The following is a 24,385-nucleotide window of genomic DNA, read 5'->3' as shown; positions in this document are numbered from 1 at the left end:
GTCATATTGAAGATTACACAATATTGCATAGAAAACTTTATTACCACATCAAAAAATCGCACAAATTACAGTCCAATAATTGCACATCAGCTGTTTAAACTTCTATACCTAAAATAAAAGCTCAGATTTAATTCAAAACGTGCATGCATGGAAGAACACACACATTTTAGCTCAGCAGTGTTCCCACATTACAGTTCTGCACACACGTTTCCTGCTTTACGTGTCATATCGATCAAATCACGTGCAGGGCAACAGTTATTCCTGCATCCTGTTTATTAAGTAAGAGTATTGTATCAACATTAGCATGCATTTCAACCTATTCCCGCATATTGTATCAGTCTATTAGAGAGTGCACACATCTGCCGCGTCCCGGGCCATGCATGTATGTATGAGAGCCGGGCCCGCGCGGTGCACTGCGGGGGCTTTGGAGGCTGTGATTGGCATGTGTTGCTCCGGGGCCCCTGCATCTGCCACTGCCTCTGCCACTGCCTCTGCCACAGCTTCTGCTTCTACTGCTGCTGCTGCTGAATCGAAATAAGGAAGTGAGTGATCAGTGCTAGTGCGCGGCGGAGGGATACACAGAGGCAACCCCCCATTCTGAGCGGGGCCAATATACACACCGTTAACCCGCCAGTGCAGCTCCATCTAAGGACCGACCACATCCACGAGTCTGCCTGCCCCGGACCCACGAGCACACACACACAACCAATCCGACATGGTACGTATGCCATTCATTCTACTATTTTATCCGAATGTCGCGGAGTTTTTTATTTTTTTTATTTTTTTGCCGTTTGCTTCGGGTTCAGGCGCACGTTTTAGTTTTTTTTTAGTTTTTTTTGTTTTTTACGCACGCTTTACGCACACTTCTTTTACGCATCGTCTTTCCTTGTGTTAAAAGCGGCCGCCCCCACTTTGGTTTAAACGCTCAAAACGCTCATAAAGCACGTTGAATAATGTCTTTTCGCGTCGGGGAAATGGTTGTCGCGACTCGGATTTTCAAAATAAATGCGCAGTCCGTAGCCACGCCGCAATAAAGTGGCCGTATCGAGTGAAGTGGGCTCGCTTTCAACGCCCGCCACCATCGACTGAAATCTCGACTACACAAGATGGTGGTGTCGGCGTAACTACCGCGCTGTTCCCGAGTTATTACAGCGCGATTCTACTGCCACAGGTGCGCCGGGTTTTATGTCGAAGGCGTCTGTAAGTCAGGAAGCCTCGCTCGCGGTTATTACAGCGCCATATAACCGCATAAACTCATCGAAATCATTGCAATAAAGGCGATCGCACGCGGTCAATGTCTGCAGGGGGTAAAGTGCACTATCAGATGTCCCCAAGGTAATTTATTTTACGATGGAAATGCCATAAAAGTGGTCGGTTCGCGTTTTTTTTTTTCTTCGCCTGCACCATGGCGTCGGTGCCATGATGGGGAATGGCACTTGTGTCTTCTTCTTGTACCACTCATACCTCCATTCTTTACACGTCGACACTGTAACCCGGCACACTTTTATATGTTTTGTATATATTTTTTGTGTGTGAAACGAGTATTGCAACACCGTATTACGATCGCTCTTATTGCCGTGAACGCGCCGGGAGGACACGCAGTTCCGCCTTTCATCGCAGGCTCCGTGGGCTGCTTGTTTTTGCTCCGCAGGCTGATTTGGTTGTCTCTGCAAATTTCGCGATGTGATGCAAATAGTGGCGCGTTTGTTGGGCCCTTCTGTGCCTGGCATTGGCCACTACGGCAGAACCTCCTATTTTAAATCATCCCAAGGCGAGCTGGGTGTCAAATCATTGTCTATTTGGTGTAACGTATGTATTTTATGCTGATGTGCATTGGATTTGTGGTGCCCTGAACCACTCTCTGGCCACTACATCAAAACGTCCCATTCTAAATCATCCAAGACGAGCTAGATCTGGTGTAACGTGTCTTTTATGCAAATCCAACGTTGAGGTGCCCTGTAATAAAGGAAGCCCTTCTCTTGTGACGTCACTGGCCTGAGGAGTTACACCAGCTGGAAGTTTTTTTTTTCTGCTGGTGGAAAACAGAGCTTCTAGCTAATCCATTGGCCATCAAGCTCAATAGATCTTCAGTGTCCCGAGGGAGTCAAGAAGCCACCTCTCTGCCCCCACCCTCCACCACCACCACCACCACGTTCTGCTCCTGTGCGGTGATCGCATAGCCCATATATGGTGTCCGGCCGCCCTGCAGTGTCACGTTGCAACGCTGTAATCGGAGTGTAAAGTTGTATTGTTGGGTTGGCTTGCGTATCAGCATCCTCAGAAAAAGTTTAATCCGCGGACATAAGACCCTTTCCCTGAATCAATAAAGGCAGTGAGGTGTAGAGAGCCTCCCCCATTGAGGTGGAAGTATCAAATAAGTGGCCAGGCCGTGCTCTGGCCCTATCCTGTTCCTGCTACGCTCTTGTTTGCAGATGCCTGTTTAGTGACTTGAAGGACATCTGATCTGCACCTACTATGAATTATTGATCACTTCGGGGGCAACACCTAGCCTTATGCCGTGCTCCATTCACTACATTACGTGCAGGGCAGGGTTAAGATATGCTTTTTTTATACACCAATCAGCCAGCTAATGCTTCATAAATTCTGGCGGACTTTTTTTTTCCTGCACATTTTTTAAAAACTGAAAAGAAGCTTAAAGCATCAGTAAAACTGATTTCTTCCAGTAGGCCTGTATGAAGCACATTAGCTGCAGCCTGTTGTATATCTTTGATCTAAATTGAAACTAGGGGTCATTGAACCAGTGACAGTCACCTGATGTTTACATCGTGGCCCGATTATTTCCTGCAAACAGTAAGCTCAGTGTTTGGAGGGTTCTTGGAGCTGTTGCTCTGGCCTCAGCTTAAAGTGTATACACACACACAGTCAATCACATTAGTTGAGGGTTTGTATAAAGAGGTGTTTGAATAACGACCAATATGCAAGCTGTTAATCGGACTATGGCAAAAAGTCAACTTTCACTACCCGTTCGTCCCAACCCTGGCGTGGAGGCCCACTGGTGGACTGTCCGGTCCCTGCTCTTACAGACAGGACACAGGGCCTCCAGGCTTTGTCCATCCTTCAAAGAGCAGAGAGCACTGTTGAGGCTCTATAGAAAACCTTTTGTCTCTCTTTGTGTTGGCGCTTGTGTCACTCAATAGAAGTGTGTGTGTGTGTGTGTGTGTTTGTGTGTCACACCCATCTGTCCCGCTGACAGCTGCTCCTGCACTTTTTACTCCGTGAATGTAAAGACACACTCCAATTAAGTGACAAACTCGCAACCTCAAATCACTGTCATGCTGCCTAGGAAGGCTGTGAAGAAGGATATCAATGGTGCTGGTTGTTAAAATACTCAAAAATGGCTACTTTTTGGGTTGCTCCAGTTTTGATTGGGCACTCAAACCAAAAACATATTTAAAATCTTATTATTTTAAGGAAAGCCCCAACTATGCTGACAAAAAGATAAAATGTGAGTTTGTTTGGCCCAGGCCTTGTGTAACATGATACAGTGGATTGTCAGAGAGCAGGTGATGCTCTGCTCAGCCTCCTCCACAGCTCTGTGCTGGAGCTGCTGCTCAAACAGAGTCTGCCCCCTCACTCTAACCTTCTGTGCCTCTTGGGCTGGGTCTGGTGGTGGAGCTCTGCCATACGCCACAGTGAGCGCTGACACACAGGAGTTTCCTCTGTGTCACATTCAGACTGGAAAAGACAGGACACACAGAGGGAGATATGGTATGGGATAGAATAGGCACCATGGTGGAGCTGCACAGTGAGACCAGTTTAGAGCTGTGATCCAGGGCAGGATCCATAGCTCTGATTCACCTCAGCCCACACCCAGTGCCCTCAGACAGGCAGTGGGGAGTCCCAGGGAGACAGCGTCGCACAGCAGGAGCATGGCACCACACCAGAGTGACTCAGGCAGGAGAGGCCGCTCGGTCACAGCCGCCACCGCTGAGAAACATGGAGCTTCAGACGGAGGAACGGCTCATGCTGGGTGGCATGTCAGCGCGCAAAGCTGTTTTGTCTCCTGACATTTCCCTCTCTCACAGATGGAAATGGAGTCAGGAAGAGAGCGCTGGGCGGGGGCAGAGCAGAACAGGTTATTGAATCACGTCAGCTAATCGCATGAGCTGCTCAAGTCCACGAGCCCCGCTCCATCAATCAAGGAGCGGCCTCTCATTTCTCAAAAGCAAGGGAAAGGTTAGCTCTGTGTGTCATACTGACAGATCTGAATCTGATCCAGTCTTACTGGATCTGTTTACTACACAACAAATTACAAATAATCACCAAACTGGTTTCACTATAGGCACCACTGTCTTTTTAAATTACTTTCAGTGAATGGGATGATGATCCAAAGCATTATATTCAGAATCAGAAAAGGTTTATTCCCAATGAACAAAATTCAAACACATAGGAACTTGTCTTGGTGGTTTGACGCAACACAAAACAATAAAACCATGAACAATAAATAAGTCATAACAATAAGCTATCGGATCAAAAAATAATGATAATAGAAAAAAATATATATATAAAAATAGGCCTAATATGTACACAAATGTACAGTTGACAGACATACTGATCTAGTGCAGAAAGTAACCAGTGCAGTGAGTGATTCAATTAAATTAAATTATAGTTAAAGTGACAAGTGTTTAAGAAGTGTTCATGGGTCCAATGACAGAGGGAAAGAAACTGTTCTTGTGGAGGAAAGTTCTGGTCCGGATGGACCGGAGCCTCCTGCCTATTATAAGAGGGTACGAGGCTTGGTTGTCTACAGCAGTGGATGTGTTTGGTCTTGTATCCAGGACTATTGCTTATACAATGGCATAAACACAGCAGTGGCTGAAGGAGTTTCCTCAGTGGCACAAATGACTAATTCAGAGGAAACGTGTGGATGGAAAGTGCTGTGTGGAGGAAGTGTCGTTATGGACCAGGTCTGTGTCCAAACGCCCTGCAGTGATTCTTGTGTTTTACCAAAAACCTTCTTTGCATTGATTGCTACACAGTCGTATTGCCAAAGTATCATAGCCCTCCAGTTACATTACATTAAATAGTTACATTCATCATATATTCTGAAATACCACATCTTGCCTTATATTCTGTATCCACACACATTTAGTATAACACTTCTGTTACCATCTAAAAGGGAGCAGGGAAAGGACTGGCAATTTAAAGCAGGAATGAGTCAGCCGTTATGGAGCAAGCAGGGCAGCACAGCAGGCCGCTCTCCTGTGAGGCGGCAGTGGACTGCAGAAAACACACCGCCTCTGACCATGACCTGGAACAACCCCGTCTCCACTGTTTTATCTGGACAGCATTTTGTGTGTGGCTTTCTGTTTTGGGAGAATTGATGGCCAGGTTCAGTTAAAACCTCCAAGAAATGTAATGGATCTTTAGTTGACTTTGACTTAAACGAGTTAATAGTTTTATCAAATGTTACATAGTTATCTCAAACCAGAACAGAAGAATGAAACAATTTTTTTTTAATGCTTAACAGTGAATTGTTGTTATTATTCCTGTTTGAATCATCTGGTTAAAAGGAGCAAACATAATACTGTCTACAATTTACCAGTACAATCAGTCATTATTTAGCTTTTCCCTCCCATTTTGTGCCATAAATGGTGTCGTTTTGCCATTTCTTTTAGCTCTACCAAAAAATCTATGTTTAAAAATTCACTGTAATCAAACAACATCATCAAAATCAGCTCATTCGTCCACGTTCGAGATGGAGGTCGGGTCTGAAGCAAGGCCTCCTGTCGAAAACCTTTGGATGGATTTGCGTTACCAGGCAACGTTTCAGCTGATTCACACATTCCAAAACTTAAACTTTGGGCTTTGTCCCGGCTTAGTTTTTGGCCGGTGGATCGTACAAGAGCGCTGCGGTAACGGCTGAGACGCTGCCGAACAATGTGTCCAGTGTCGGTGGAGAGGGCGAGGAACGCGAAAATAAAAAAAATAAATGTTAAAAATGTTGTAGAAATGTCTTGCTGCTGACGCTCGACTGACTTGTTTGTGACCTTCTCTTCACTCTGTTTTTGTTTTGTTTTTTTCTGACCACAGGCTGACCAACTAACAGAGGAGCAGATTGCAGGTAGGAACAGAACAAATTCTTCTACCCTACTATCTTGTTTTCATCTCACTCTTGTTCTCTTGCTGCTGTCTAGAGATGTCACGGTATCAAAGTGTGAGAAAAAACATCACAATTTAACGATGATTCACAATTATTGAGACCAAACAACAATGAAATATTAAATTTTCTTTCATTCCAATTCTCAAGTTTGTGACTGGCTTTACACAATTGAACTTAAAGACAAAATCAAGTTAAATGTGACCGAAACAGCCAGATGAAAAACGGTTATTTACATTTAGCTCGCTTTTTTATTTTTGGACCGGTCTATGCGCAATGAAATGGGGTTGAGAGCGGGAAGGACATGCAGCGGACTGTCGAAACCAGATGCAAACAAAACAAGTGCGAGTTTAGAGTCGATGAGCTGATTAGTGCCGGGCTGTGTTGGGAGCGGGGGGCGAGGAGCAGGGAGGGACATTCAGATTCTGCCGCTCCCACATTCTCTTTCACTCTCTGTTCCCAGTATTGCTTTCTATCTCTCTCATTCCCCTCTATCTTTTTCTCTCGCCCCCTTATGTTTCTCACTACTTTCTCTCTTCTCTTCTTTCCCTCTCACTGTGTTTTGCTTTCTCTCTCTCCTCCCCCCTTTCTCCCCTCTCTATCCTTCTCTTGCTATCTTTCTCCTTCTCTCTACTTTATATTTTTATTATCTTTATTTCTCTCAATCTCTCCCTTTTATTCTTTACCCGCTGTCTCTTCCCTTCTTTTTTGTTTCCTCTTCTTTTGTTCTCTCCATTCTCTCTTTTGCTCTTCTTTTCTTATTCCTTTACTATTCTTTAATTTTCTTTTGTCTCCCTCTTTTCTTTTATCTCATTTGTTACTCCCCATCTTTTTCTCTCTATCTCCTTCTCTCTCTTCTTTTGTTCTCCTTTCTTTATGTCTCTCCACCTCGGCATCCTCTTCACTCCCCTTTCTCTTTCCTATTTTTCTCTCCTTTCTTTCTCCTTTTTCATTCTCATTATTGCTGTCTCCCATTTCTCCCTCTCAGATCTATTCATCTCCCTCTCCTTCTTCCTCCCTCTCTCTTGTTTATTTCTCTCTATTTATTTTTCTCCTTCCTACCTTTCTCTTGTTTATTTCTCTTCCTCCCCCTCTCGTTTATTTCTGACACTCCTTTCTTTCTCTCTCTAGTTTCTTTCTCTCCCTCGTTTATTTCGCTCCCTCCCTCTTGTCTATTTCTCTCCTCCTTCCTCTCCGCTCTTGTTTATTTCTCCCCCTCTTCTTCCTCCCTCCGTCTTGTCTATTTCTCTCTTCTTTTCATCTCTTGTTTATTTCTCTGCCATCTCTTAGCTCCTTCCCTCTCTCTATTTTATTTATCTTCCTCTCCTCCCTCTTGTTTCTCTCTCTCGCGCTCGCTCGCTCATTTACCATCCACTGCTCGATTCATCCCAAACTCGGTTACTGTGTGATTCAATCAGTCGTCCTCCTGCTCAGCGCTCATTAGCTCGGGGCTCGGTTCTCGTCCACGTCTCTTGATGGAGAGAGCGGGGAAGAAACGAGAGCGTGATGGATTTGGCGTCCGCCCTCCCCCGATGGATCATTAGCGTTTGAAAATGAACAGGAAACGGGGAGACAATGATTTGCCGCTCGTCCTGAGTCATGACCGATTGAAGGCAGTCGTCCTGTTCAAACGGATTACGAAACAGACCCCTTGACTTTTCACACAAACACAAATAAATGGCATTTTTCCTGCTAAAAATGTGTTGTGAGGGAAAATGACCGAGAAACCGCTTTCGATTGAGAAGTAGAAGGGGAAAACACCCGAAACAAATTGTCAGTGATATGTTTGGAGCTATTAAATTGAGACGTTTTTGCGCTAATTCTGTTGAAAAAAAACAAAAAATATTTTTAAGCAAAATTCAGATATTGGAAACAAAAATATATATTAAATAATAGAGAATCTGTTCATATTTTTTATACAAAGAGATCGCTCCATCACTTGAGCTGATCTCAAACTGACCCATTTAATTTAATCTGATTAGTTTATTTCAGTAACCAAGCAGTTCAGTGCTCACCTGTCATTTACAACAAAATCAACCTTCTCTCTGCGTTGTGTCCATCGCTCATTGATTTTGCAAGAATGTGCCATGTTTTTCGACCCTTTTGGCATTTTTTCCTTTGTTTTTGCCCCCATAAACAACCGTAGGCTCTATTTGTTTTGATACCGAACAGTTCTTGCGCGATCCCGATTGGTTAATCCACCCCTCAGTCACGCCCTAAAAGCAGGAAATGCCACATAAAGAGAGATTAAAATCTCATTTGAGCAACAGCGTTTCCCTTTGTATATCTTGCACAAAGGTTTATTCTGTGTAAATATGAGACCTGATTATCGTCTCGACAACACAGAGCTGTGGTGTTACGGCTCTGCATATTTACAGCTCCATTCAGGCAGGCGTGAATCTAATTAGCGTGGTTAGCAGCTATCGATTAGCTTCTGTGACTGCGCAGTGGCCCGTCATTACACGTCCCGGCCCAGCAGTATTCGGCTCACCTCCGCTCTCCGTCTGCTCCCGTCCCGCAGAGTTCAAGGAGGCCTTCTCCTTATTCGACAAAGACGGCGACGGCACCATCACCACCAAAGAACTGGGCACCGTCATGAGGTCGCTGGGACAGAACCCCACAGAGGCTGAGCTGCAGGACATGATCAACGAGGTGGACGCAGACGGTCAGTAGAAAACGCAACATGAACCTGACAAATGCCAAAATGCAACTGCACGGTATCGAAAACACATGCGATATCTGGTACTGGGGTGTTTCTCGTGTTTAGAGGTCCCACGTAGTCTAATTTACTCTGCCATAGTCTGAAAACAAGGTGGATACTTTTGGCCTCTTGTATTATCATAAACAGCATAAGGGACATTCACTGATGGATACAAAAACTAAGGGACACAGTTTGTAGATGTAAATGTGGGATATCAATAATATCTCAAGAACGTAAGAAGGAAATTGTGTTTGTGAAATCTGTTATAATATATTTCTTGTTATCGTTTTATGTAAAGAAACTTATATACTTCAAAAAGAGAGAAACTACTCCCAAACAAGGGTATAAAGTGATATTTCTAACTGGTTGTGGTTCATTTTATGGTCCATTCTCATTTTGTGGGATACTTGAACCTCATTTACAGACAGATTTTAACCCTAACCCATTGTTATCAAGATGTAAAAAATAATAATGGAGATATTCATTTTTAGATGCTGTACTAAAATTTAAGTAGCTAATTTATCAAACTGCTAAACAAACTTGCTAATTTTAAAGGTGCACTGTGTAACTTTTATCGTGCAGGGTTTTGTCACCTGTTTGTCTTCATGGACACGTTACTGCTCTGTTTAAATGTCCCACTGTATGGCATTAAATGTTTCTATCACACATTTGTTCAACTACAGGTGTTTTTCTTCTTGCTCAAAAATACAAAAAGAAACCATGCCTTCTTGTGTGTGCGGGGGTCGCCTCTCCACAGATCCGACCCATATCTGACCTCGGCCTGGGTTGCGCCGCTTGCTTGTCACTGTGGAAATATGCAAGTTTAATGCCATACTGTGTAGAGCATTCCAGGAAACGCCGTTGATTCTCAATGGAGACAAGATTTCACCGATGAAGCCGTAGCAAAGTTTCTGCTCTAAAACACTTTTTTATTATGAATGTGGCCGACTCTATAGACGGCTCAACGAAACAACCACTTCCTGTTGTCACATTGCAACACGAGCTCTGAGATTGTGCCATCTTGAAGTTAAAGTTGGAACTTCAGAAATAAATCCTCTTCAGATGACCTTTATCAGAACAAGTATAAGCTCACACGAAGGTATTAAATAGTTTTCTTCTCTTTTCTTTCTTCATTCTGTTGTGTAAAAAAGGAAGTTTCATCATTATTGCGAAATCAAAACTGAGTCGTTTTTTTCTTATCAAAACGTACCGTGGCAGTGCTAACTCCTAAGTGAGGGCACCAGGACTTCCGCACCGGCGATCAGTCAAGCTGTAACTTGTCGATCCACCAACTGTCAGCGGCCCACTGGCTTTATGTTCCCGATGACGTGTCTCGCTGCGTCGTGGCGTTTCAGTACTTTAGTCAAAGCGCCTCCATCACGGTCGACAGAGTGAGGCCTGTGCACGAGGCAGATGGACGTGAAGAATGAGTGACTGAAGGCAGGTGTACATCGCTGCACGGAGTGGAGGTCGATAGGCCGCGAGAGAGTACATTTTAATAAAACTGTTTCACTTCATGCACATTTTGTTTTCTCACCATCTGCTGAGGATTTTTAGAAATCACCTCGAGTCACTGCTGTATGTCACTGTCAAATGTCTGTGGCGCGAAGAAGAGTCGCAGTTTTACAGTTACAACGACATGGAGAAGTAGAGATTGAACTGAAATTACTTAAATGTTCTCCTAAAAAACTATTAAAAAAAATACTGTGTGGCTTCCAAGTACCCAACAGTCAGTGCGGTGATCTTAGGTCTGACCAGAACAATAAATGAACTCTTGATTCTGGTTTCGAGTTCTGTCTCACAAAGTGTAACCATCTGAAGTGATCTATTTTTAGTTGATTCATATGGATTCTTCCTTTTTTCTCCAAAAAGCATAAGCCCAGAAGAAGTGCATTGCAGATATTTGGTTTTAGAACTTAGAATTGTATCTCTATATAGGTCCAATTAGGTTCTTTAGCTGGACTTCTACATAGAACCACGAAGGGTTTGAGATCTTAAGTTGTGAATTACATTTATCACATTATTCATATTGTTCTTATCATAAGTTCTTGTTCTTGTCTTGAGGTTCTAGGGATCTCAATCATGGATGAGTTATAGTTCTGGTTATACTTGCAAAACCCATCCATCTTTTTCTTGGCGTGAAACATTTACGAAACGCCGAAAACAACACAAAATGCGATCACCAATTCTCTCTTCAACGAGGCTGTCCTTTTTTACGTTTACGTAGCCCGTTCTTGACCGGAGTTTGAGCGACTGAGACTTCTTACAGTCGATCAGAGAAAAGTTTGAGGCGTCCCGGGAGCTGGCTGTCCTTGCTGCTTCGGGAGGGCGTTTGCTGTCAGTCCCTGAGCATCGCGCCGTCAGCTTTTAGGATCACGTAAACGAGACTTGCATCGATCAGGAGAAGCAATCAATTCCGCTTCGACTCAGCTGGCCATTTATCAAATCATCCTCTTACCACCATCATCCTCCTCGCAACGCCCCCTTCCCTCCTCGTCGGTTCCACCTGGGGGCCACACAGTTAACACTCAGTGGTTGCTAGGTCTGTCACGGTAACACATTTTGAAGTGCGATATAGACAATGAATAATAATGATAATATAATGCTTCTGGATTTATTTAAAATGTGCTGCGAACATAAGTCTCAAATCCATCACTATACATAAACATTTGATGTAATTAGATTTTAGTTTTTCCACAAAACGTACCCTAATACGCACGCACACTCACTCACTCGCACACACACACTCACTCGCCACACATCACCAACATCCCCTTGTTCTGCCTATGCCTCCCTCGGCTGATGCAATCTAGGTCAGACGGCAGCGCAGCTCGCAATGGAAAATAAACGTGGTTACATAAAGCCCTCTCTCCAGCGCTTTGCACATCCAGTACCTACATGGCATCTCAGCTGGCTCATAGGAAATAAGCTTTATTTACTAAACAACGAGGCTGTGGTGAGGCACTGCAACACATGGACGGGACGCGAGATTGCAGCGGAGCAGCGGCGGGAGGAATGGGTTCGATCAACAGTCTGCGTACATAGTGCATCGACTTGTCAAATGTCTCTGTTTACTACAACTGACATTGGAATGCGGTGTGGATATGATATTTCAGTTCTGAGAAAATGAAGCTGTATACAGCTTTATTGACCATAGTGTCATTTAATAGATGCTGCTCGTTCAAAGATCATGGGTTTGGGTATTATGAATGAAATTTCCCCATGTGGGACGATAAAGGAATATCTTATCTTATCTTATCTTATCTTACCTTAAAAAATTCAAAATAACAGACAGATTCAGGTCTATTTTGGTCACCTTCTTGTCTCCATGAAGATTTTGTTATGCTTTGCCTGTTCACAGTATGTCATTAAACAAATCTATATCCATAGAGACAGGTTGTTGATGCCACCAGGCCAAGTTACAAGTCAGATCTGTGTCGCAGCACTCTCACAAAACCAATGCATGGAGTGTAGGATAGTTGCATTTAATGCTGGGACAGGAAAAGATCCCGTGCCACCAGAGCGGAAAATGCCTCTAGATTGTGAACACGCGTGCAGAATGAGCTTAGGTTTTCAGGTTTAGGTTTGTTCATTTTCACTTACCGGTAGTAAAACAAAAAAAAAGGGGGGGATTGCAGTTGTCATCTAAAACCATTTAGGGGCTTAACATGTGGTGACCTCCAAATGCTCCTGCAAAATCAGCACAGCACAAGGAAATGGACCAATGACATGCCTTATGGAAAAGTGCAAAAAGTAGACATTTGTGTAGACAGAAGTGTTTTTGAACTGATGTGAAAGCTCAGTAAAGGAGGAGGGAAGGCTGATCCAAATTTTAGATCCTCAAGTTAAGATGACCACCATGAGCTGTATATTCATGAAATTCATAGTTAAAAGACAAATATATACTGTACTTTTCGGACTATAAGACGCTACTTTTTCCCGATGCTTTGACCCCTACGGCTGATTCGCCGATGCGTCTAATTTATAGATTTTACTGCCTAAAGGCCACTGGGAGGCGCTCTAGCAGGAAGCGCAAGCATCTGACACACAGTGGTCACTGTCCAGTCGCGTATTTTATAACTCAAGCTTCAAAATGCAGTTTGTTCTATTATAATCAGACACATTCAGAGAAATTAGTCCAATGAGGATGTGAATCTAGACGCGGCAGAATACAAAGACGCATACAGAGACTTTCTTGGCCAGACCTGATTTATTCTGGCTTATGCCAAAATTGCGCCTTGTCTCGTGGACCCAATTCTGTGTCTCATATCGTGTGAATTGCGTCTTATTCAACCACTATTTAATCCAGAGAAGTTAGTGCATTTTGACAGTTCAACAATACATTTCTACTGTATTGTATCTTTTAAGCCGATGCTTCATGTGTGACAACCATCCACAGAAGCATGACTTAAACTGCTTAAGCCATCTTTATTCTTTACACGACCCAAATATTCCCTCTCCCTTTGCGATGACCACACGCGCGCTTTACCCGAACTTTGGGTAGTTTGCGTCAGCGCCTCGTTTGTGTGTGTAATCGCACCATCTCCCACTCGGTTCACTCCTTCTATTCTCTCCTTCACATCTCCTTGCTTCATCTGCCGCCCACTCCTCTTCTCTCTCTCTCTCTCTCTTTCTCTCCATCCCCCTCCATGACTCTGTTTGCCTCCCACCATTTTCTCATCTTTCTCCTTGCCTCCATTCTCTTACTGAGACGCAAGAACATGTAGTGAAAATTACTCCAGGCTAGGTTTAGTTGAACAATAACATCTTAGTTTAGTTTTTTTCTCTTGTGATCAAAGTAAAGCCGTTTATAGTTGCTGTGCCTGTTTGAAAAAAAAAAAATAGACATTACTACCAATTATATTGTCTACTTTTTATAATTTCTAATCAATATACATAGTCTCTGCTGCACAAACGCGTTAGTTAGACTAAAAAGGAGTGATTTCTCTACCAAACCCATCGACTGACTTCCTCTTCCTGTTTTCATAACAAAGAGCCTTAGTTGTGTCACATTCCCGACATTAGCCCATTGCCTCTTACTCGTTATTGCATTTCATATTTAGGGTTTACGGTAATTTAGCCTGCATTATGACAGGGAAAGCTTGAGTTTGAATACCCAAAAAATTATCATAGGTCTCGTACATGTACAATGGTTCCTCAGTCAGCACATATTTGACATCCTGAAGACAATGTTGGTTTTCTGTCATAAGTCAGAAAAGCACTGGGTTTAGATAATATTGTGAATGTTTTTATGAAATTATATAAAACATGAATATTGAGTATCGTTTACTATTTAAAAAAAAAAAAAAAAAAAAAAAAAAAATATATATATATATATATATATATATATATATATATAATCATAAAAAAAAAAATCATGCTACAGAAGAGCTGATTTAAGAATAGAAATTGCAAAAAAAGTTGGGTTGTAAATGTTTAATGGGATTAATTTTACATATGTTTCCCTTTTTTTTTTCCTGACATTTCTGTTGGATTGACAGTCTGAATCTTGTTGTTTGGATACTCCAAAAAAGAAAAAAGCGAGAGATACATTTTGACAATATCGCCCCAAAAACTAAAACTTTTATCCAACCCAAACTACTCCTTAAAAGACGACAAATGTGCGAGTTGATGCATAAACCTCACTCTAGGCCTTCGGCTCTCAGCTGTTGTTCCACAAAACTCCCTGTAATCTAAAGGAAATTATTAGTCAACAAACACAATATTTGGGTGACCAAAAGGCACTATTGATCGATTCGATTTTATTTTATTTCTACAGGGAAAACCCGATGAGAAGTTTTTCATGGGCACCCTGTCAAAACACAACACAAAATAAACAACAAACGAGACGGACAGCCCTACAATACATCCACAGGATGTCTTTGAAAGTCCCTTGCTTCTCGCATGGTGCCCTCCCACCTCTTAGAAGCCCCCCATGGCCATGCTTGTTTCTTGGGCGCTACCAGCCGCCTCTCAGCGTTAGATAACAGGTTCTAGCATTGTTACCCCCAGGCCATGAGATCACCATCTGCCCCTCACATAGCCACACACTGTACGCTTGCCATTCAGCCAGGCTCATCACTGCCTCTGTTAATCTGACCACAATCCCCTCCTCGCCCTCGTGGCTAATCCGCCTGGGTACTTTTCCCTCGCTGTCCCTGACCTCTCCACACAATTCCGTTTCAGATGTGTGTCATATATTTATCCCTGTTTGGAATATGAGCACAGCCACGCGCCTCAGTGCTCTTGTGTCAGGATAGAAGATGGCTGTTCCCTGTCACTCTCCTGTGGCTCCTGTTGACCTGCAGACAGATCTTCTCCTGTCAAGAGGGTCTGATCACCTGCTAATCCTGTCTTGACAACGCCAACATGGATAATGATCCAGCTGCATGCATCTAGGCCACAGCAGCTGCCTCTGTTTAGACTGGGGAAAAAGACTAACTCGCTTTGTAGTCTGCAAATACAATCCCCTTCTCAGGTATGGAAGGAACTGGAAAAAATGACTAGTCAAATAGACTAATGTACATAAACCAATGCATTAACTGCATCACATGAGTTTTGCTCACGTATGTACCATCAGACACACACCGCTTTTGCAAACCCAAAGAAATGAAGAGAAGTATGCATGATTAGCACTGCTTTAACTACGCCACGATTTCAGACCATGAATCTTTTACATAAAGACTTGGACATAAAACCAAGCTGGGAAAAAAGTAGTAAAATCTTAAATGTGCACCTTGTGACTTCTCTGGTGGCACCACCTTCTTGCCTCAATGGATGTTATTGCTCTGCCTGCAATGTTTTACAGTATGGCATAAAGCTTATCAATCTCCATGGAGACAAGCACACCAAGCCAAGTTATAGGTCAGATCTGTAGAATTCAGCATTTTTGAGCGATAAAGGCACAATGCATACATTAAATGTCATCGTGGAATGTTCCAGGTAAAGTAATCATAACCTCAACTTTAAACGTGACATTGAACCTTCAAAACATGCTTAAAAACCGTCATGTACAACTGGACTCCCACTGGTTTTCTATGCTTAATGTTCCGGCTCTGACACCAGGAAATACAGCTGTGATTTATCGGTTTGCCCGAAGGCCGCGGCGTGCACAGTGTGCGGTTACATTATAGATGAGCGTCCACAAGCTCGCGCCGGCTGCTCGCTGCCCACACCGGCCCATGTTGTTCCCAGGACTTCCCTGAACACATCCACGCCTCCTCCTCGCCCGCCGCTGCAGCGTTTGTCACAGGAAGAAGGTGCATACGGCTCCTCTCTGCCATAACTCACCGCTCATGCTGCAACATCGCTGACACTAATGTCCCCGGAGGAAAGATGTGGCCCATACGATAACGTAAATCCTGCTGCTGTTCCCACACAGTAAACAGGAAATCAACATGTCACTGAGATACTATGCTTTTCTCCCAGGCTGAATATTATGTGCAGTCTGATACCCATTTGCAATGTATGTAGTAATATAACCTCACATAAAATGACGATTGTTGAAGCTTTTAGTCGCTGTAGCGTTACTGTAGGTGTCAAATCCAATCCGAAAAAGATTTAGATTTACTATAGAAGGATTACATTTCAAAAACTGACAGCTTTGTTTTAAAAATATGACTACATTTTTCAAGTACTAGCAGCAGTACTAAACAAGGATCTGATCAAATGAGAATGACTTAATAATTGTATAGCAGTGCTTTTCACATATACTTATCTGTTTTGGAAATGAATTCTCAGATTGACACAGCATTAAGTCTACAAACTGCTTTTAATTTATTTGCACAATTCATTCGAGACAAAAGGTTTTGGCTTTGCTTTTGGATCGCGTGTGTTCTGGATACCGTGCAGATCTGGTTTGTGGCTGGTCAGTCTAATTGACTAAAACGCTGGCTCATATTGTGCCTGCTTATTGATGCTGGCTTTTAAGTAATTGAAATTTCTGCTGATTAAATGCTCCTCATTGATCACCCATTTCAGGTAATGGCACCATCGACTTCCCGGAGTTCCTGACCATGATGGCCAGAAAAATGAAGGACACAGACAGCGAGGAGGAGATCCGCGAGGCTTTCCGGGTATTCGATAAGGTAAATGCACTTTTAAAAGCCTAATGAGAAAATTATAGATCTGCATGCTTGGCCAAACCGGTTTATGGGCAGTGGTGTGTTTAATAGAGGGATTAAAATAAGTCTGCCTACCTGGAGTTGACAATCCCTGGTGTGAGGACTTAACCCAAAGTTAAAGTGGTTGTAGTTTTACACCTGGCCCATGTCCGCTCATTAGTCCGCCTGCTGGGGATTCTTCATCCGGCTTTTAGACCTTTGGGATTCTTTACCATTTTCACACCCGAATACCGCGTTGCATGTTTCCAGGACGGAAACGGCTACATCAGCGCTGCAGAGCTCCGCCACGTCATGACGAACCTGGGAGAGAAGCTAACGGACGAGGAGGTGGACGAGATGATCAGAGAAGCAGATATCGACGGAGACGGACAAGTCAACTATGAAGGTAAAACACTCATACATTCCTACAGTTTGGACCATAAGAGAAACCTCTGTGTATTGATGGTAACAAACTGGTTTATATGAACAACAACTAGCCTTTCCTGGTTGATTTACCTTGCCACGCCATTGTAATTACCAATACAAAACCAAAATATAATCTTTTAAAACATGGAAATTGCTCAAAATGGCGCTTATAAACAGGAAATGTAAACCCAATTTAAAAAACAGCCATAACCCGATAATCAGAAACAAACAGGCCTCTATTGCACAGTTGTGTAAAAAAAAAACGGAAGACCGCACATTGTTAACCATTCAATGAGCATTTACAACTGAGAGAAGATGGAAATATGAACTGACAAAGAGTCTCATGCCTTTCTGTACAAGTCTAAACTACAGGCCCAACCGGACTTTACTATAAAAAGACAGGATATTTTGTTGATTCTTTGTTTTGTGCAAAGGAAATTCTATTATCCTAAATAATTGCGGCCTTTGTGATTTTATAGGTGTGGTTTCACTCAGATTGCGATATATTGTGCAGCCCTACAAGCGTTCCACGTAGGCCCACTTCATGGCCTTTAGGTTTGACTGACAGGGCCATATATATGGAGTAAAAACCACCGGACTGGCTTGTATGTTCACATCATGCCACTAAGCCACGCCGTTTGGCCCGACTGTAATTTCAATGCAGTTCTAAAGCAATCAGAGAAACAACAAACGCTGTATCGGTTAATTTCCTTCACGAGTGGAGACAGCTGGTAGATAAGCCTTTTTTCCAATCAAGTAGTACGGCATTAACGTCTTTTCGAGCCGCCAGTTGCCGTAGTTTAAATGCATGTCCAGACCATTCAAAACTGGAGCAAAGCGCAGCTACACGCAAACGCTCGAGTCAATGTCGTAGACTCCATTTTGTCTGAAATTGTGACCCGGTTATGACTCTAAACCCCACCCGCAAAATGTGATTTGTCTAACGAGAACACTCCAAAGGAAATAAAACGTCTGCGGAGCGACACCAGACGGACTTCTCTGATTAGAAAACTAAATTAGAAAAGGCTGTGGGACTTTATGGATATTTTGTCCAACTGGCAGGACGGATAAGACGACCGGGCTCCAATTATAAGTTAAGGACACTTTATTTCAAGTCTGTGTACTTATTTCTCCAAGGTACTCGCCAGGCACATACAATCTCAGTTATTATATGTAACGCCGCAGATACGCACACAGCGGGTTTGCCAGGAGCTCTTCGCCGTCCCTCCCCCTCACACGGAGAGACGGCGCTCATTTTCTACAGGCTCGTCGGCACATTATGAACACTCTATAAGTCTTGGCTGAAACGGTGTCCTACTTCTTCACTCCCCTTTGTACCGCAGCCAGAATACGGACCGTGTCGAGAGAAGCCGCCGCTGTAATAGATTCAAACTTGTCCGTTTTGAGGTGAAGCAAAAAGAGGGAGATCAGACAGGGTCATCAAACACGGTCGCAAATGGTGCTATTCTTAAACACTGAAATCGAAATGTGAAACAAGTCTTTATGTATTTTAATCATCTTAATCCAAGATGTGTTGACGTTTTTACATAACTGGAATGCACTTTTGACAGAGGAGAAAGACTTTAGTTCTAGTTTCCAAAAAGGACCCACAATCCTCCCTCGGTTAACGAACCCCAACCACAAACTCCTGAATCTCGTATGAATAAATAACTTTGTATGAGACGTTTTCGCATCTCATGGCAACAAAGAGAGACGCATGGAGTCCATTTTGTGGTGAGGATTTTGTCCTTACCAATAAACCAATGGCTTACCAATAAACCAATGGCTAAAACGTAGTAGAATATTCAGTCTTGGGTGAAAGGCAGTGTCGTGTAAACAACCTTTTAATCAATTGGGTTTAATGAGATGAACATGGAACCGTGTTGGAAAAGAGACACTAATTTGCATGTGTCCTGAACCTGCTCGGCTTGATTAAAAAATTAATAAAGCGTTAAACAATTTATCAGGTGAGTGCTCTGGAGGCTGATGTCCTCTTCTCTTGTGTTCTTTCCGCAGAGTTTGTACAGATGATGACTGCAAAGTGAAGCTTGCCCGCCCTGTCCTGTCCCTTCTTAGAAGAAAAAAAAGAAAAAACCTACAAAAAAAACAAATGTTTTACTTACCTCTTGGTAAAATGTTCATTTATTCATACTGTTTCTGTATAGAAAATAATTGAATGTTGAAATAAAATATCCTTCTGTCCACACAGGAAAATATAAAAATATACAAAAAATATCTGCATGAAATGATGGTTAGTGATCCTGTCCCCTCCCCCCGGAGCTCAGTTTAGTATCAGTACTTATCAAAGAAATAATACAACAACCCTGTAACTACGACCTTCAGACTAAAGCTAAGCATTTGGCCAACTCCTTCCAGTTCCATTAGCTCGTGGTAAATGTCGGGGCTGGCCATTGTTCTTGTTTTCTGTTGTTCATGCATGCAGCTTGAGACCGGAGCACTAACCCTGCCCACTCCTCCGGGCGACCAGAGCGTGCTGATTCCACTATAAGCTGTCCTCTTGTTGGTTTGGTACAGTTTTTTGTATTTGGACAGAACCCTGTACTGTTAAGATGAGAGATTAACTCAAGCGTAAAGTGGAATGGGACTTAATCATATGCTAGATAAAAAGAGAAAAAAAACTATGTATAAAAATACATTTTCTACGGAAGCTGTGAGTGGCCATGGATTCTACATTTTTTCTCATTGCTAGTGTTGTTAGTATCAACAACCCAGGTTTTTCTGAGCCTTTATTGTAGGTCATATACAGGAGGTATATACCTGTGTGTTATCTATTCTATTACAACACAAGGATGGAGAAAAATGAGATTTTCGACTGAACAAAATTGCTAGTTTGTGACTCCAGACATTGAGACCATCAGATTTTAACAGTGGATTTGCCATTTTGGGGGTATTTTAAAGCGGCTTAGCGATGGAAGGGAAGCATCTGAGCTGGATTGTCGGCTATCTAGAAAACTGGAGGAAAAACGTTCTGAATCCATGGCTCTATATGGCTTCCGCAATTTTCAAATGTTTGGCATGTTCTTTTGTTTTTGTTATGGTTTGGACGGCCATCTTAGTAGTTGTGCGTCCTGCCCTCTAATGGAGGGAGGACTAAAGAGTCTTACGGTGAGCTTTATTTACTTTTCTTTTCGCTGAGATGGAGTGTCTGTCCTCTTTTCTTGCAAGAGAGAATCACTGGCCTTCACGTTTCTTTTTCTTCTGTTTGTCGGCCCAGACGGGAGCAGAGCGTAGTGAGCTGTCAGCAGCAGGCCATCGCCTCTGTCCATCTGAGTTCAGTTTACATTCATTCCAAGTTGTACATGCTAGTCTTTTTTTTTTTTTTTTTTTTTTTTCAAATAAAAGACCATGAACTTTACTATGTCTTATGTCATTTTTTGGATTTAAATTGTTTTATGGTGACATGAATCTATAAAGACAGCATAACAAGTCTGTATGTTGTTTACCAACTAGACAAAATGTGTCTAATAAATGATTTGAAGCATCTGTCTCTCCCTGTCCCTTGTCATTGGGTACAACTGTTCCATTACACCGCCGCTCACTGGGGAACGGTGTTTGCTGTGAGCACACACATCCATGACGCCTCTCCCTCCAGACCGGCCGTCGCTAGGCAACAGGACCATGCTGAAACGGGGATGTTGGGTTTTTTTGAAAAGGCAGTGGGAGTCTGAACAAACCCTCCTGCTCGCAGAGAAGGCTCCATGTTGGCTTGTCCTAGTAAGGCAAACCAGGCCACACGGCTGCAGTTTAACAGCCCCACAGCACACCACGGGCCGCGGACGCTTCCTAAAACACCCAAAAGTCAAGGAAGCGCTGCGGTGCTTTACTATATTTGGCCTGTAATCTGCCCATGTAAGGAAATGAGCGAACACGGTCTCTCCACCCACAGACACAGGCAGCATGAGGCCTGAATCTCAGAGTGCTCTCATAAATCTCACTTGTCTGCACCTTATTCATGTGTCGAGTGATATAAAACTTGGACTGTTGCCATAGTAATCAACAGCGCAAAACAAAGTAGCCAATCTTATCTTTTAGTATGTTTTGAATTGCCGTTGTTGCCTGAAGTCTTAAACATGGCGTTCATAGGTGACTGAAAGCTTTACATAACAGTGGTTCCTAATCGTATTTGTCTCGAGCTTTGTACTCTGCTTTTAGGCAGATAAATGGGTTTACTAGTGGTATTGTCAATTATTACTATTGTATTTTCTTGTTAGAATGATTTTTATGTCTAGAATCTTTCAAAAAGATGCACAATTTCCTTAAAAAAAAAACGTGTTTTACTCCGATAACTCCGATAAATTTCACCTTGTTTTAAAATATAAAATAATTCCAAGTACTCCCTGGTTAGTGCTCGTACCCCTGGTTGGGAAACCGTAACCCTAGTTGTGCAAAAATGCTGTTCTTTTGACATATTTAACAAGAAATTATACAAGTAGCCTTGTCTCATTGGTTTATACATAATAAATAAATAATAATAAATAAACTTCATGCCATAAAGTTTGATTGAGCACACATTACGCAAAAAAAGAAACGTGTATATATATATATATATATATATATGCTAATATATATATATATATATATATATATATATATATATATATATATATATATATATATATATATATATATATATATGCTAAAAACTATGCCCATCACCCACGTGAATAATGCATCTGAGTCTGCAGATTCCCTGGGTAAGGCAAAGGCCCCGGGGGAGGCACGAGGGACACCTGAGCACCCCGGGGCGTTAAATTAAGCATATCAATATTTCACGTGTAAACGACACAGCGCCGCGGAGGCAGAAACGCGAGAGGGACTGAACCGGCCAGTGCGCGATCGTGTGTCAGGCGGAGGAAAGAAGAGCCCTCCTCCCCGCGGACCGACCCAGTGTCCATGGACGTGTTTGGGTCAAAGTTGGACGTGTGTGTGTGTGTGTGTGTGTGTGTGGGAGGGGGCGGGGCGTGGGCGGGGGCACGTGGGGAGTGGAGCAGATTACTGTCCAGCTGCATTAGTGGGAAAAAGATGACCATGAGAGGAGACAGTGGCTTCTAGCACTTCCTCCAAAGTATTATAACTGTGTATGACTCCCCTTTAAATGCCACGGTTCATGTCTTATTCTGACCTGGTTTAGTCCTTATTTTAATGTTTTTGTTGTAAATCAATAGTAGTCCTGATTTAGTCCTGGTTATGTGGTGGCTTTTAGTGGCCTGTACTTGGTCCATGAATTCACTCTGGGCTTCTAATATTATCGTGGGCGGAACCAATCTGTGCCAATTTGCATTTCATGTGGACAGTGCTATTTGCATGTGCTTCCACGTCAGCCAACAAGGCATTTATTTTTAATCAAAAATTAACCCAAATAGATTTTCCTCAGGGCAGATCCTGATTGTTTAGAATCCAGATTAGTATTATTATATTAAGATTATATATTATTATTATTATTATTATTATTATTATTATTATTATTATATGTTGAGCCAATTGATTACAAATATATCCACAGCCCCCTTTTCTCTACACACTGAGTAAAAGAGCTTTGTAGTCTCATTTCTGCAGTTTCTTGCCGTACTACTTGCACTAGACCCTACTGTTCAAATAAAGGTTTATCCATATTATTTAAGCAAAATATTGGCCCCTGCTGGAGATTTAAGGCCAATAGTTGATATAAAGTATCATTATAAAGTGAAAATACTGGCCAGATGTATTATGTTTATTCCTGATTTTCATACATTTTTGCTATAGGTTAGAACATATTTCAGATGTGCAAACGGGGAAGATGATCCAATATTGCATCAACTATGGAAATTATGATAACAAACATAATCTACAAGCTGTGAACCTGGTTATATATTTCTTATGCTATTGTAGACCTATTGTACATTATCCTGCCGTTACCAAACACCTTTTATGTATGGCTATTCTCACCTCAATAACACATTTAATGCCATTATTAGGATCGTTCTTGTGCTACATTGTCTCGAACAGAAAGTTGCACAGCACACACCTTTACAAGTGTGATGCCGCCTATCATCAATCTAAAGGCTTGTGTTAGCAGCGCTGCCTGTCCTGATAAAGTTCACTTCTGTTAGCACATTGTCACCAGCTGTAATGTAGAAGAGAGCACAGGTCCTTTTATAGTTGCGTCCACATTACACACATCCACAGATCCTCGCTGAGCCCAACATTTCACCCTCGATGTGTGAAGGAAAGGTTCCGCAGGTCTTTCCTTCCTGCTGCTGTCAGACTTTATAACAAAAACTGTTAGTACTGAACACTCGCAATACTGACCTAACCTAATACTGATGTGCAATTCTGTCATATGTGCAATTACTGTGAAATTCATGTGCAATCTATGTGCTGTCGTGACACATATTCATGTGCAATTACTGTCGGGATCACATGCAATGGTATTTATTTATTTATTTATTTGTCTATGGGAGTTTTTATTTATTTATAGGAGATCTTCTACTGAAAGTGTTTTTCAGACTTCCTATAAGTGATCTGTTCTTCTGTATCTACCTCTGTATCTACCTGCGTTGCACCAATGAAATTTCCCCATGTGGGACAATAAAGGAATATCTTATCTTATCTTATTTCCCCACATTTTATCTTCCTCAGACTTTAGACATTATTATTTCCTCCCTTTAAGCGCTCTATTGTTTTCATCACTGCTAATTAACTTAATGAATGTATATGCACCAGGCGTAGGCATCCGGATCTAACCGGGACTAACTCGGCGTCTGATTCTGAGCACAAACCAGGTCTAAACCAGGTCTAAACCAGGACTAAACCAGGTCTAAACCAGCGTCTGATTCTGAACACAAACCAGGTCTAAACCAGGTCTAAACCAGGACTAAACCAGGACTAAACCAGGACTAAACCAGGTCTAAACCAGCGTCTGATTCTGAACACAAACCAGGTCTAAACCAGGACTAAACCAGGTCTAAACCAGGATCTGATTCTGAACACAAACCAGGTCTAAACCAGGTCTAAACCAGGACTAAACCAGGACTA

The 24,385-nt window shown here is 42.5% G+C and overlaps 2 protein-coding genes across 2 annotated transcripts in view; both read left to right on the top strand.

Annotated features, from left to right (window-relative positions):
- The window catches only part of psmc1b (proteasome 26S subunit, ATPase 1b), a 471,402-nt gene that overhangs the window by 14,492 nt on the left and 432,525 nt on the right, over positions 1–24,385 (top strand). The gene's annotated exons all lie outside the window — the stretch shown is intronic.
- On the top strand, positions 695–20,726 carry calm1b (calmodulin 1b). The gene is made up of 6 exons (XM_072444541.1): positions 695–718; positions 6,055–6,085; positions 8,643–8,786; positions 16,803–16,909; positions 17,195–17,330; positions 19,367–20,726. Exons 1-6 carry the CDS (start codon positions 716–718, stop codon positions 19,393–19,395), a joined length of 450 nt encoding a protein of 149 aa, XP_072300642.1. The 5' UTR covers positions 695–715; the 3' UTR covers positions 19,396–20,726.

This window comes from Eucyclogobius newberryi, unplaced genomic scaffold (genome assembly GCF_026437365.1).
Source record: "Eucyclogobius newberryi isolate DKJ021-1_F unplaced genomic scaffold, fEucNew1.0.hap1 SCAF_1, whole genome shotgun sequence".
NCBI classification, from domain to species: domain Eukaryota; kingdom Metazoa; phylum Chordata; class Actinopteri; order Gobiiformes; family Gobiidae; genus Eucyclogobius; species Eucyclogobius newberryi.
This window is presented reverse-complemented; position numbering and strand designations above follow the sequence as displayed.